Source organism: Colossoma macropomum, unplaced genomic scaffold (assembly GCF_904425465.1).
Source record: "Colossoma macropomum unplaced genomic scaffold, Colossoma_macropomum, whole genome shotgun sequence".
Taxonomy (NCBI): domain Eukaryota; kingdom Metazoa; phylum Chordata; class Actinopteri; order Characiformes; family Serrasalmidae; genus Colossoma; species Colossoma macropomum.
The window spans coordinates 3,109,470-3,123,518 of record NW_023494799.1 but is presented as its reverse complement, the minus strand read 5'-3'; the positions used below and the strand labels follow the sequence as shown (position 1 = coordinate 3,123,518).

General features: G+C 40.9%; 1 protein-coding gene across 2 annotated transcripts in view; it reads left to right on the top strand.

Moving 5' to 3' along the window:
• Positions 1-3,784: 3,784 nt before the first annotated feature.
• Positions 3,785-14,049, top strand: part of LOC118819560 (arf-GAP with coiled-coil, ANK repeat and PH domain-containing protein 2-like) — a 96,894-nt gene continuing 86,629 nt past the window's right edge. For both annotated transcript variants that reach the window (XM_036587416.1, XM_036587415.1), the window contains exon 1: positions 3,785-4,128. In XM_036587416.1, the coding sequence (XP_036443309.1) occupies positions 4,076-4,128 (53 nt within the window). In that variant the 5' untranslated portion in view covers positions 3,785-4,075. The remainder of the gene's footprint in view (positions 4,129-14,049) is intronic.

Below are 14,049 nucleotides of genomic sequence, written 5' to 3'. Positions count from 1 at the left end.
TGAGCAGCCGGTTTGTCTTTCGTGTGTTGCCTATCTTGTTTCACTGCGTTTTCCTTTTGATTATATCATGATTATACTTGTGCTCTGCTGCCCTTCCTGCCTGGGTTAGTAGTATCACAACAACAGAAACAGTTAACCTTCATTCATTCACTGCGAAGTGAACAGTGTACAGCTTGCAAACAGCCTCAGCCATTAGTTTGAGTTTTTTTGTCCTGAATTCTTCACTTTATTAGGTTTTTAGTTAAGGGTTTTAAGTCTTAAGTACTCACATCCAACTCATAACAGCAGTTGTGTGTTTATATTGCTTTTTGATATGAGTGAATGAATGAATCTAAACCGAAAATGGCCGTTTGAAAAGCAGCACGACTTTTTTTTTTCTTTGTATCCCGACACTTAACGCTCATCTGTGGCTGGTGAGACTGTTCTGTGTTTGTATACGAGAAACAGCACAATCTTGAGTGTAAACTCATCGAATGTTGATAGTATTTTCAAGAACGTTTGAGACCGAGGTGCAGAACATTGGATATTAAAGGGGAAGTCCACTGATTTAAAAAAAATTCCTGCACAGTTCTGCTGTTGAGGTGTAAGCAAAGTCTTTCAGAGTGTGAAATTGTGCATCGTAGAGAAACTTACTGACTCTTTTCTTTACAGTGGTGGTGATGGGAACCAGGGGTCATGATATAGCAGCTTTTTTCTTGACATTTTGTGTAATGATGATGGTAAAATAACGATACATCTGGAAAAAAATACATTTTGCTTAGTTTGCTTTACAGTTGCATGTACTTTATTTCACAAAATACATTTTGGGCTAAAAACGTCATTTAAACAGTGTCTCAGTCATCAGGCAGTGAATTCATAACCATTTCATGTAGTAACTTTCTGTGAGGGAGCTTTTAGAGGTGGACGTCTGGTTCCTATCACCACCACTGTGAACAATTCTGATTCAAGAACGAAGCATTTCACATTAAAAACACCTTGAATTACTTTATTTACATCTTTTAATTAGGAATTTTGAAAAGGTGGTGGAGTTTCCCCTTTAACAGCTAGTGCCCAGTAAAATAAAAGGACTCTTCCCTCTTTACAATCAAATAGAAGTGCTGGACACTTAAAACGGAGAGAAACGATGTGGCTAAAACCCACTGCAGTTCTGTGACGAGCACTTATGAAAATCGCACCTTATTAGAGTAAAACATCCCCCAGTGCTAGTTTTTGGGTCACTTCCTCATCTGACGAACTCCTGGTGGTGATTAAACGGGCCTGTTTTCTACACTGTGTGAAGTGTTGGCTGTACTGCTGGGCATGTGCTTTGAGATCTGATGAAGAATCCTGTGTATGTGTGTAAATTTGTAAATGCTCATACCCATCTATATTTTTACGATCTCTGTTTGTTGCCTGGCTCTTTTTGTGCTTTTTTTTGCTGAACTTTTTTGTGTTTTGTTTTTGTGTTTGTTTCTAATTTGGCCACCGTTCCTTCAACACCACCTTCCCCTGAAGAAATGAAAAGAATATTCACTTAATTTTTTTAATCACATATGTTTGCATGTTCTTCACCTTAAAAATGTGTATATTTGTCATTATTAAAATATGTTGATATGAAGTTTATTGTTGCAGACCTTTTTCTTTTCTTGTCTGAGTTTGTTGAGGTTCAGCGTTTGTACGTGTCAGTGCAGATTAAAGGGAAATTCCACCAGTTTTCAAAAGTTTCTCCATAATTAAACAGTTAATATTTAAACAGAGTCATTCAGAGTGGTTTGGTGTGAAACACTCTGTTCTAGAGAAACTTAGTCAGAACTGTTCACAGTGGTGGTGATAGGAACCAGACGTCCACCTCTAAAAGCTCCCTCACAGAAAGTTACTACATGAAATGGTTATGAATTCACTGCCTGATGACTGAGACACTGTTTTATGATAGTTTTAAGAAGATTTTGGCCTAAAATCCATCCATGGTGGAGGGATACATAATATGCAGGGCGTTGTGAGGCAAAATAGTCCCCCCCAAAAAAAAAGTATTTCAGATTTTGCACTATTTTACCATCATACTACTTTTAGGGTCACCCATTGCCCACACTGCTTGTAAAATCTCCCTAGAAAAGCATTGACCAATAGAGTTGGACGCTCTGGAGTAGCTGTACATGAGCCTAAGGTCACCATGCCCAATGCCAAGTGTGGGCTAGAGAGGTATAAAGCCCCCCAGCATTGGGCTGTGGAGCAGTGGAGCTCTGGAGTCATGGTGCTCCATCCAATACCTTTGGGATGAGTTGGAGTGATCCAGAACTGACCATCCAACATCAGTACCTGACCTCACTAATGCTCAATCAAATCCTCGCAGCAATGTTCCAGCATCTAGTGTAAAGCCACCCAGGAAGAGTAGAGGCTGTTCCTATCTTAAACATTTAAATCCTTCAAGATAGAAAACAGTAAAAGTGCTCATTCATTCAAAATGGTATGTACCTATAACACTTGGCCACAAGAGGGCAGTAATGTCCAGCTCATTCAGTAGTTTCAGTCCTATTTTTGGACTCTGGTAATGGCCACTGGAGTAAATGAGGCCATGCTGAACTTGAAACATGGAGCTCAGATACTGCAGCTTTCTGAAAATGTTTCAAACCACATGTACTGAATAATATTAATGAATAATGTAGTCCTGCAATGGCAGCCTTGGTTATTTAAACACTAAAAATTTGCATATCAATATATTTTACCATCCTCAGTGCATAATATAAACTGATCAGCCATAACATTATGACCACCTCCTTGTTTCTACACTCACTGTCCATTATATCAGCTCTACTGACCATATAGGAGCACTTTGTAGTCCCACAGCTACAGACTGTAGTCCATCTGTTTCTCTGCATACTTTGTTACCCTGTTCTTCAGTGGTCAGGACCCCCATGGACCCTCACAGAGGAGGTACTATTTGGGTGGTGGATCATTTTCAGCACTGCGGTAACACTGACGTGGTGGTGGTGTGTTGGTGTGTGTTGTGCTGGTGCGAGTGGATCAGACACAGCAGTGCTGCTGGAGTTTATAAACACTGTGTCCACTCACTGTCCACTCTATTAGACACTCCTACCTTGTCGGTCCACCTTGCAGATGTGAAGTCAGAAACGATAGCTCATCTGCTGCTGCACAGTTTGTGTTGGTCGTCCCTCTAGTCCTTCATCAGTGGTCACAGGCCGCTGCCCACAGGACGCTGTTGGCTGGATATTTTTGGTTGGTGGACTATTCTCAGTCCAGCAGTGACACTGAGGGGTTTAAAAACTCCAGCAGCACTGCTGTGTCTGATCCACTCAGACCAGCGCAACACACACTAACACACCACCACCACATCAGTGTTACTGCAGTGCTAAGAATGATCCACCACCCAAATAGTACCTGCTCTGTGAGGGTCCATGGGGGTCCTGACCACTGAAGAACAGGGTAAAAGGGGGCTAACAAAGTATGCAGAGAAACAGATGGACTACAGTCTGTAACTGTAGAACGACAAAGTGCATATATATGTATATATATTTGTTTATTGCTATTTATTGTATTTATTACACATTTATTTCATTATAAGTCAGAAAGGGATTGTATATTTTTATAACCCCTTTCTGAATTATAATAATTCACACCTTTCACGTCTGAATCGAAACCTACTCGGAGCGTAGGAGCCGCGCAGCTTCTCCTCCGGACCAATCACGAAGCGCAGAGCACAAAAATCCCGCCTCGTGCTATTCTATTGGCTGTCTGAGCCGCCACTCATTCTACGGCTGCACCCTATTGGTCGCGAGTGAACTGGAGCCGCCCCGTCCACTGGTCGGAGAGAACTGGGCAGTTTCAGTGCTCAGAAAATTCAAGGCTATTCTGCAACTCCAGTCTGACCCGCGTTTGTGTGTAAATATATGACCCCGGGGCATAACTGTGCCTCAGTCCGACAGCCAGCGGAGGGCTCGCCGGGTTTCCCGTTGCTGGTTTGCTGGTTAGTTTAGCTGGTCGGTGTCGTTTCCACTGGCTAAGCTAGCTCGCTAACAGCGCCGCTGATCTCTGTTTTTAAAGCCGTCTTTAGCTGAGAGCCGCGACTCCGACGGAGGAGATGAAGATCACGGTGGATTTTGAGGAGTGTCTCAAAGACTCCCCGAGGTTCAGGTAATGTCCAGGGCTTTGTGCGGCACGGCCGCAGCTCATTTGGCTATTTCTGGCACTGAAAGTGGTGAGAAACTTGAGAAGGGGCTGGCTTGACCTGCACCTTCATCCAGAGGTGTGTTGGTTAACTTTGATTCGGTTCGGTTAAATATAAACTACAAACGCTGCGCGGAAAACTGGCGGTCATAGTTTAAAAAAGTTGAAATCTCACTTTCAGGGCGATGCCATCTGATTATAAGGCGTGGACATGGACAGGACAGCAGCTTTGGGTTGGTTTGTTGGCGTTATGTCTGGTCATAGGGGTGTAACGATTCACCAGATTCATGATTCGGTTCGATACTGTGGTGTCTCGATTCTGCGGAGCCCCAAAGTGATTCTTTTTTGATAAGGCATGGTCACAAAGTAATATCTTGAGTGCATGAATTACTGTATTGAGGCCACAAATTACTACATTGAGTCCACACTTTAATATATTGAGGTCAAAATATATTGAGGCCACAAATTACTATATTGAACCCATGAATTACTATATTGAATCAATGAATTACTATATTGAGGCCACAAATTAATATACTGAAGCCATGAATTATGATAAGCTTAACTTGTGGCCTCAATGTACAAATCTGTGGAAAATAATACAGTGAAAAATGTAGCTAATATTTTCATGTACAGGTTATTAGAGCTTCTAACATAATAAAAGAACAATATTAGAGGCTTTACAATAGACACACTACAAAAATGTCAGTAGAATCACAATCTAATATGTTAACCTGGAGTTAATACACTAGATATGATACAGTACAGTATGTTACGATACAGTATGATACAGTGCTTTAAGTACCATACAGTACAGTATGTTACAGTACAGCACAGTGTGTTATGATAAATACAATACATTATTATTCATCGTGGTACATTATGATACAGAACAGTGCATAACAAAGTATGACACGGTACGATACGTTACAGTACTATACATTACGATACTGTACAATATGTTGCAAGACAATATGAAACATTACTGGCAGTACAATGTGTTTTGACCCAAATACGACACGTTACGGTACAATACAATACAATACACTACGATCTGGTATGACAGAGTACAGTATGTTACGGCACTGTAGAATAAACATAATACATTATACAACAGTTAGTTCCGGCCACACAAGCTGATTGGTTGAGAAGCGTTCTAATGGTGAAATAACATCACGTTTTTTTCACAAACACCGTATCACTCCGCTGAGACGCCGTTGCTAAGCAACGACTTTGACAGCTGTAGGAGGCGCTCAAGACATTTGAACGTTTTTACTTCTTACTTTGCCGCAAACAGAAAATGGACACTTTTAAGATCACATTTGACCGACAGCCGATTTGGTCAGACTCTGAAGATGAGACGACACTAAATTCCCAAACTGTCATCACCACTGAGCAGCTTTTCAGTCGGCAGCTGTGACAGAAGAACAGCTGTACAACCTGGAATCAGCCAGAAATGAACCCAACACCATTCGCCAAACTAAATGGGCTGTAAGATGCTTTACAGACTGGCTGGAACAAAACAACATTAATACTGATCTGGCAAAAACTGACAAAACTGAGCTGAACTTGATATTGCGGCAGTTTTATGGCTCAGTCTGTACTTCAAAAGGCGGGGCTTACAGCAGGCTGTGCAGCGAGTGGGCGGAGTTCGTTACTCTCACGTAGCAACAAGCTGCTCGTTAAGGAACTATAATTTGGTGAAGGAACTGCGAACATTAAAACATATTAAACGCCGCGTTCACGGCCCAGTTTATTAATTTATTACTTTATTTATTTAACTGTTGTATTAAAGCAATAGAACACTCGAGGAGTGTGTTATCGCCAATAACATCACGGCTGTGATGATCTACGGCGACCAAATCACAGCCGTGATGTTATTTCATGATAACACACTCCCTCCGTGTTCTACTGCTTAAATACAGTACAGTGTGTTACAGTACTTACAACATTCTCTTTACAGGAAAAGTTTATTTGTGTTGTAAATTGTTATCGTCATGCTAAAAGCTAGGTTTGGATACAGTTCACTGTTATACATGCATGGTTTTGTCATGATCTTGTTTCATGTTCAGCTTCCATTGCTGTGATAGAAGTGAGCTGATGGTGTCTGTTACTCCGGCCGTCTTTATAAGTATTTGCTTGTGAGCCAGCGGCTGTTTTCTGATGGTCATAAGCAGGTTTTACAGCCACCAATTGTTGATGAATTGTTGATGCTTCAGCAAGAACTTTGCCAATATCAGTAAGTCTGCCAGGCCTCAGTATCGGCCTGTATTATCAGCCAACCGATGTATCGCTCAGACCCTAGTTTTATTGCCAGCACAGTGATCCAAATGGGATTGAGCTGTATATTTGTGGGGTCACAAATCACTATATTGAGGCCACAAATTACCATATTGAGGCCACAAATTACTGTATTGAGACCACAAATTACTGTATTGAAGCCACAAATTAATATATTGAGTCCTTGAATTACTATATTGAGGCAACAATGACTGTATTGAGGCCACAAATTAGTATATTGAATACTCAAATTACTATATTGAGGCAACAAATTAATCTATTGTGACAAATTAATATGGTCATAATCGTCACAAGCAGTTTTTTACAGAATAAAACAAGCTATGAATTGTTGATGCTTCAGTATGAATTTTGCCAATATCAGTAAGTCTGCCAGGCCTCAGTATCGGCCTGTATTATCAGCCAACCGATATATCGCTCAGACCCTTGTTTTGTTGTCAACACAGTGATCCAAATGGGATTGAGCTGTATATTTGTGGGGAAGGAGAGTGAAAATGTGGGCTGAGAGCTCTTCACCCCCCTGCTGGATTTAGTCTACTTGAAGCCAGATGGTGGAGGGTAGGAAACTGATCCAAAGCCAGGCCTGAATATAAAGTAGCCTAGATGAGAAACAGGCTCGTTCCTTTTATCGGACGTTGTGGTGAATGTATCACAGATAACTGGAAAATTTTCAGGCTGGCTGATGAAATAACAGTGTTCACTATATGTCCAAAAGTCTACAGACTCCAGTGTTTCTTCTGAAATGAAGGGTATTAATAGTGAGTTTGAGCTGTAGTAACAGCCTCTACTCTTCTGGGAAGGCTCTAGATGTTGGAACATTGCTGTGAGGATTTGATTGAGCATTAGTGAGGTCAGGTACTGATGTTGGATGGTCAGTTCTGGATCACTCCGACTCATCCCAAACGTATTTGGAGCTCCATCACTCCAGAGAACGCAGCTCTGCTGCTCCACAGCCCAGTGGTGGCACACTTGGCACTGGGCATGGAGACCTTAGGCCTTTGGCTTCTCTAGGGTGTCTCATTCTGTTTGTCAATGCTTTTCTCTGGAGATTATGCAAGCTGGGAGCCTTAAGGTTCCTGAATGCACTCACTACAAGGGCTGTCCAGATACTTTTGGACATATAACGTATTTCTTCACTGCTTTATGCCCTGGATTGCACACAGAGGAAGTGTTGGTCAACCGTAAGCTCGGGCTTTCCAGGCTTTGTGAAAGAAATAGCCGCCCCTCCCTCTTTCCCTCTTTCCCTCTTTCCCCCTTTCCCTGTCCGCTCTCGAGTGCGCAGCAACATCCTCTCCAACAAAATGAGGAGCAGATGTTAGAAAGTTGTTTGCGGGAGAAATGGAAAGAGGCGGGTTCTTTTTTTTCCCCCCTTTTTTCCTCAAGGATCGGCGATGGGCTGAACTGAGAACGTCTCCAAGTCAGCCGATGACTCAGACTCAGCTTAGCTGGAACTAATAATACCGGTTCAATCATTTTCAAGCTGCAAGTGAGAATCTTTTCAGAGTACGATGAGGGCCTGGCTTAACCCATTCATGTCCAGTAACTGAATTTAGTACACTTTTACCAAAAAGGGTTCTATATAGTACCAAAAAAAGGTGACAATAGTGGAACCCTTTTTGGAAAGGGAACCATCTTCAACACACTCTTCATTAATCTGAAGTGCCCTTTCATGATGCAAAGAACCCTTTAATCATGCAAAGTGTCCTTTGAGTGTCCATGGTTCTGTATAGAACCATTTTCTTGACTAAAGAAGGCTTGAAGAACCATCTTTACAAGCTCTACATCCAAGGGTGTAGCAGGCATGGATGTAATACTTGTTTTTTTCTTATTATCAGTTGTTTTGTGGTGTAACACCAAAACCGCTACACTATACATCCAATACTGATATGGCGGATTTATGATATATGGCTATTGTGGGAAGAAAACCTCGTATCTCCATTTTTATCATTTTTCAGTTTTTGTCATAATTTGAAAATGCCTGTTGCTCTTTACGTTGTGTGCAAATTTCGTGATGAATGGACCAAAAGAAACGGCCTGAAATTATTTGGAAGAAATTCTGGTTCCATTGACTTACATTAAAAGTAAAGAAGGTTTTTTCCTTCTCCTGTAAAGTTACCATTTTGGAGATACGAGGTTTTCTTCTGACCACAGCAATATAATCATTAATATTTTCTCATAGCTTTTGTTGCAGTGGAATGTTTTCTGAGTGGTGAGACAGTTTTGACCACAGGATGAACTGATGGTCACTGTGAATGTACCCTTAATGTTTCCACTCTCTGTGAACCTTTTTAATTGCACAATCAGCCAGAGCAGTTCAGCCGTTTCCTCTTATGCTGTGCAAAAGCATGATTTGGCGTAGGTCAGTGGGCTAGTGAGAGCAAATGCTCAAATGCAGGCTTTGCAGTCAGTGTGGAATAAAATAACTGTGCACGTTCCATTCGAACTTCCTGCTGGTGAATGTTTTACATCCCACTTGAGAGTATTTCTCTGATGAGAACATTTATAGCTGGACTCAGCGCTTCTGAGCTGATGGACTTTTTGTCTCAAGTGAGTTTTTAGTAACTAATAAGGGCTAACGATTCAGGGTTGATATGATTTATATTATTTTATGTGTTAAAAAGTCTTGATTAGTTTATCTCAGAAAAATAAAAAATAAAAAAATAATTCTTCAATATATACGACGGCATTTTAGGGCCACTGTTAATAAAAATAAAAATAGTAGACTTCGAGGAAAAAGTCATAATATTTTGAGAAAAAAGTTGTACGGTGTGATATTTTGAGAATAAAGTCGTACTATTTCGAAAAAAAAGTTGTAGAATTACGGCATTAAAGTGGCATTAATACCAGGAAAGATCGCAATATTGTGGCTAAAGGCTTTGTGAAGTGAAGGCAGCACCTCCTCGTGTTAAATGAGGGGCGGTGAGTTGGTGGAGTTATACTTTCATATCGATTCATCCATAAAGAAACACTCAGCCTCCCTGTCTCTCCTGCACATCAGCACCAGCCTGTTATTAGTATAAGAACCGGCTGAAACGGCTGAGCAGGAAACCGTGTTTATCTAGAATAAAGAGCCAGACGGACTCGGAGGAAACTGTCTGTCTGTGTTGTTGAAGGAGAATCTCAGGCAGGGTCGTCTACACGGCTATCGGGGCTCCATCTCCCCCATTCAAAGAGGGCATGAAGTTTCACAGACAGTGAGAATGATGATCAAAATGATCCACAGAGAGTCGGGAGTGAGTGGAGCTCCGGCGCCAGAACAGCAACAGTTATAGCAGCCCCCCTACAGTTAGCCCACTTTAGCCTTCAAATATTACGACTTTTTTCTCGGAATATTACGACTTTTTTTTCTCAAAATGGTACGAATTTGTTCTCAAAGTCTACTGTTTTTATTTTTATTAACAGTGGCCCTAAAACGCAAAACTTTTTAGCACCATTCTATTAAAAATACACCCCAAAAATCACAACCTCTAGATTTTATAAGCTCTTCAGAAAAAAATCGGTCATTTGAGTGTGGGTGTGTCCACAGCATAAGCCCCGCCCCTCCCTGCTTACTTTACACTGATAGGCTGCACACAGATGCCTATTTTTGATTATTGACAGTAGTTTCCATGAAAGATGGTAAATGAAAGACGCGCAGAGGAGAGCGAGGAAAGTATCGGCCGGACTGTTTTACATTTACATACACCGTCTCAAAAATACGTAACGTAAGACCAGCGGTTTGGGGGGGCCAGAATGTTTGTGGTGGGCCGAGTTTTTTAAAAGAAAAGTGTTTTATAGCATTACATTGCATTCTGTGTCAGTATAGTATAGAACTATGTTTGTCGTTGGGCCGAATGAAATATCGTCACAGCCGACTTTGGGAAGCCCTGCTTTAGATTTTTTGATGCTGTGTTGAAATTGTTTTGCTCTCAATCACTAATTAAAGGAGAACCGTTTTAAAATCTTCGACTCCGACACAGAGCTTGATGATGGTGGTCTTTCCAGTAGGCATCATTATCAGCTGAGATCGGATCAGATTTCGGCTCCAGACAGGCAATCGGCCAGTTTATTACTTTGATTTTGGCTGATCTGTGTTGCAGTTTTACGAGGTGAATGTTGTGAGGCAGGTCTGAGCGTCGCGCTGCATTTGAATGCTGCTGCTACACCTCAACCGAAATGTCACCGAGTAATTATGCGTGACTCACTGCGCTAAACAGCCACTCACTTTCACTTTATTTGACTCATGTTGTTCAAATAGGCAACTCATTTTTCATTTATGCATTTAAAATGGCACTTTGGCTCATTAAAGAGTGAATAATTTTATTTATACTGCAACTTTGGCTGATTGAAAGTTTTAGAAATGGGCTGGTAGTTAAAAAAGACTAATTAAACAGGCCAAAATATTCAGTTGGGCTGCAAATAAGTCAGAACTGGTGAAAGAAATTCCCGATTGCGCCCCCCCTAGTTTCCACCACTCTTCATTTCCCAGCTGTGTTTACAGGTCAGTGTAATTGGCTGCTCTGCTGGGATGTAGCTCTTCATATGATGTCATTGTTGTCTTTGCCAGATTATCTCTGATTGTAGTAATTTACTCCCAGATAAGCTGCGTTTTTGTTGACTTTGCAGAAAATGACCATGAGGCAGTGAATGTTATGCTTGTTGCTGATGAAATACTACATTTACTTTTAGCCCAAATGTAGTTTATCAGCCAAGATGTGTTCATTATCTGAAGTTTGCTTCTTTAGTTTTAGCACTGTAGCTATGAGGCTAATGTAGGTAATGAGTAAGGAAGGTTATTCCAGAGAGGAGAATTCCCGCTCTGTAATGTCTTCTGGGTTTCTCAAACACTAGAGGGCGCTTCTGAGTGAGTAAAGTCATAGTTTATAAATGCTTAAACATTTTTAAGATAAAAGAATGTTTTCATATCCTGAACACAGAACGATAAAACATTTTATCACTGCTGTTATATTTTTAAACGCTTTTGAACTCGAGTTATAGGAGTTTAATACGGCACCTTGTTTACGTTCATGACGTCAGTGAGTGTGAACAGCCAATGAGCAGCAAGGCTAACCAGTCAGCACTCAGTAGCAGTAAAGCTAATCAATCAGCACTCAGTAGCAGTAAAGCTAATCAATCAGCATTCAGTAGCAGTAAAGCTAATCAATCAGCACTCAGTAGCAGCAATGCTAACCAATCAGCACTTAGTAGCAGTAAAGCTAACCAACCAGCACTCTGTAGCAGCAATTCTAACCAATCAGCACTCAGTAGCAGCAGTTCTAACCAATCAGCACTCAGTAGCAGCAGTTCTAACCAATCAGCACTCAGTAGCAGCAATGCTAACCATTCAGCACTCAGGAGCAGCAATGCTAACCAACCAGCACTCAGTAGCAGCAATGCTAACCATTCAGCACTCAGGAGCAGTAATGCTAACCAGTCAGCGCTCAGTAGCAGCAATTCTAACCAATCAGCACTCAGTAGCAGCAATGCTAACCAATCAGCACTCAGTAGCAGCAATGCTGACCAACCAGCGCTCAGTAGAAATAATGTTGGCGTCCTGCTGCCCAAAACCCGTTTGCTGTAGAAAAAAGTAAACATACAGGTGAGTTTTCTTTGTTTTTTTAGTGAAATACATTCTCCTACTTTCTGAAATTAAAGGGCGACTGATTAGAAACTATTTTAACTTTTCGTTTTTAGCTGTTGAGCTCCATTCACCCCTGTTCATTGAGGACTCGCCCCTTTGGCGTTTTGCAGCCCTGTTTTTTGATATAACGGGGGAAATAGGGAGTGGCCAGGCTCCTCATAAACCAGCTCTGCTTATACCCCACCTGTTAGCATGGTGCTAACAGCTAAGACTGAAAAATTAATTGTTTTTATATCAAAAGCGTAATTTGAAAGAGTGCAGTTATCAAATTACAAGAGCTGCAGTTTCTTCTTCATAATCCAACATCAACAGTGTCTCAATTTTCAAATGGAAAAATAAGCAAATAACACAGAGCTTGTAAGCTGCCTGTAGGTGAGCTGGACCAATCAGAAGCTACAAAACACCCATGTTCTGTATGTGTGACATCACAACCATCACAACTAACTGACACACTCAGCATTCACGCTGCATTAAAGAAAAAGTGGATATTCTGCTCTTTTTGGCCAAAAAACAGATCATTTATAGAAAATTACTGCTTTTAAATCACAATATTGGTCAGAAAAATCACAATTGATATGTTTTTTTTTTCCCAAATCGTTCAGCTCTGCTAACTGCATGACTAAACCATCACACACCTGCCTCTCTGATCTCTAATAGAGTTAATAATGTGCTTTCTGACACTGTGTGACTGACTGTTGTCTATAAACGTGGACCTTCCTTTAATACAGGATTGTATTTGAAATGTTGTGCGCAGTGAGCGTCTCTGTGGTTCTGAGCGGCGTCATTTAAACTCATGTGAAACTATTATAATTCCTCCCATGGTTCCTCACTCATTATATTCTATTCCCTGTGGCGTTCTGTTGCCTGTATTGGCCGCGGCCACACAGGAAATGGTTGATAAACAGAAGACAAAGGACTGAGCCAAGGGTGCTGTGAGAGCGCAGTCCAGTTTTTAGGTCAAGCAAGTCTCACCATTACTCACTGTGTTAGATTTAGAGCTGACAGATTAATCATTTTCATAAGAGAATCGCAATTTGAGTGCAATTTTCAAAACACAAGGGCTGCAGTTTTAATTATAGGCTAGTTTATGAACAGCATGAAGTGGGTAAATTTAAAATAGCACTCAACTGACTGTAGATGAGTCAGACCAATCAAAAGCAGCCATGCACTGTGACATCACAACCACAACTAACTGGCAGTCTGGCTCACTAGATTCAGCCTCAAGCCACAAAAAGTGGATGTTCTGGTCTTCTCGGCCAAAATAAATATCCCGGGACTTAAAGGGGAATTCCAACTTTTTAAAATATATTTCAGTATAATTAAATAGTTAAGATGTAAACAGAGTCGTTCAGAGTGGTTTGGTGTGAAACGCTCTGTTCTAGAGAAACTTACCGAGTCAGAATTGTTCACAGTGGTGGTGATAGGAACCAGACATCCACCTCTAAAAGCTCCCTCACAGAAAGTTACTACATGAAATGGTTACAAACAAACTGATTATCTGTGACATTGGTTTATGTTAGTTTTGAAAGATTTTGGCCTAAAACATATTTTTTAAATCTGGAGGGATACATGCAGGATTCTGTGAGGCAAAATAGTCCCAAAAGAAAACATATTTTTTTCCGACTTTCCACTATTTTCCCATCATCAACATCTCAGAAGACTCGTGTAGGTTCACTGGTGGTTCTGGATAGTAAATAAAATGTCTATATTTGTGTTGTAGTCATGGCGACCCCTGGTTCCTATCACCACCATTGTGAAGAGATCTGAACCATTTCACACCAAACCACTCTGAATGACTTCAAATGAGCATTTCTGAAAAATGAGTGGAATATTGATCAGAAAATATCAGAATTAGATATTTTCCTGCAAGCTGTTCAGCCCTAGTTTGCCACTGATACCTTTCACTTATCCAGTTGAATCACTTGCGGAGTTTTTCCAGAAATTCCCTGATGTTTTTTGTGAAGTCCATG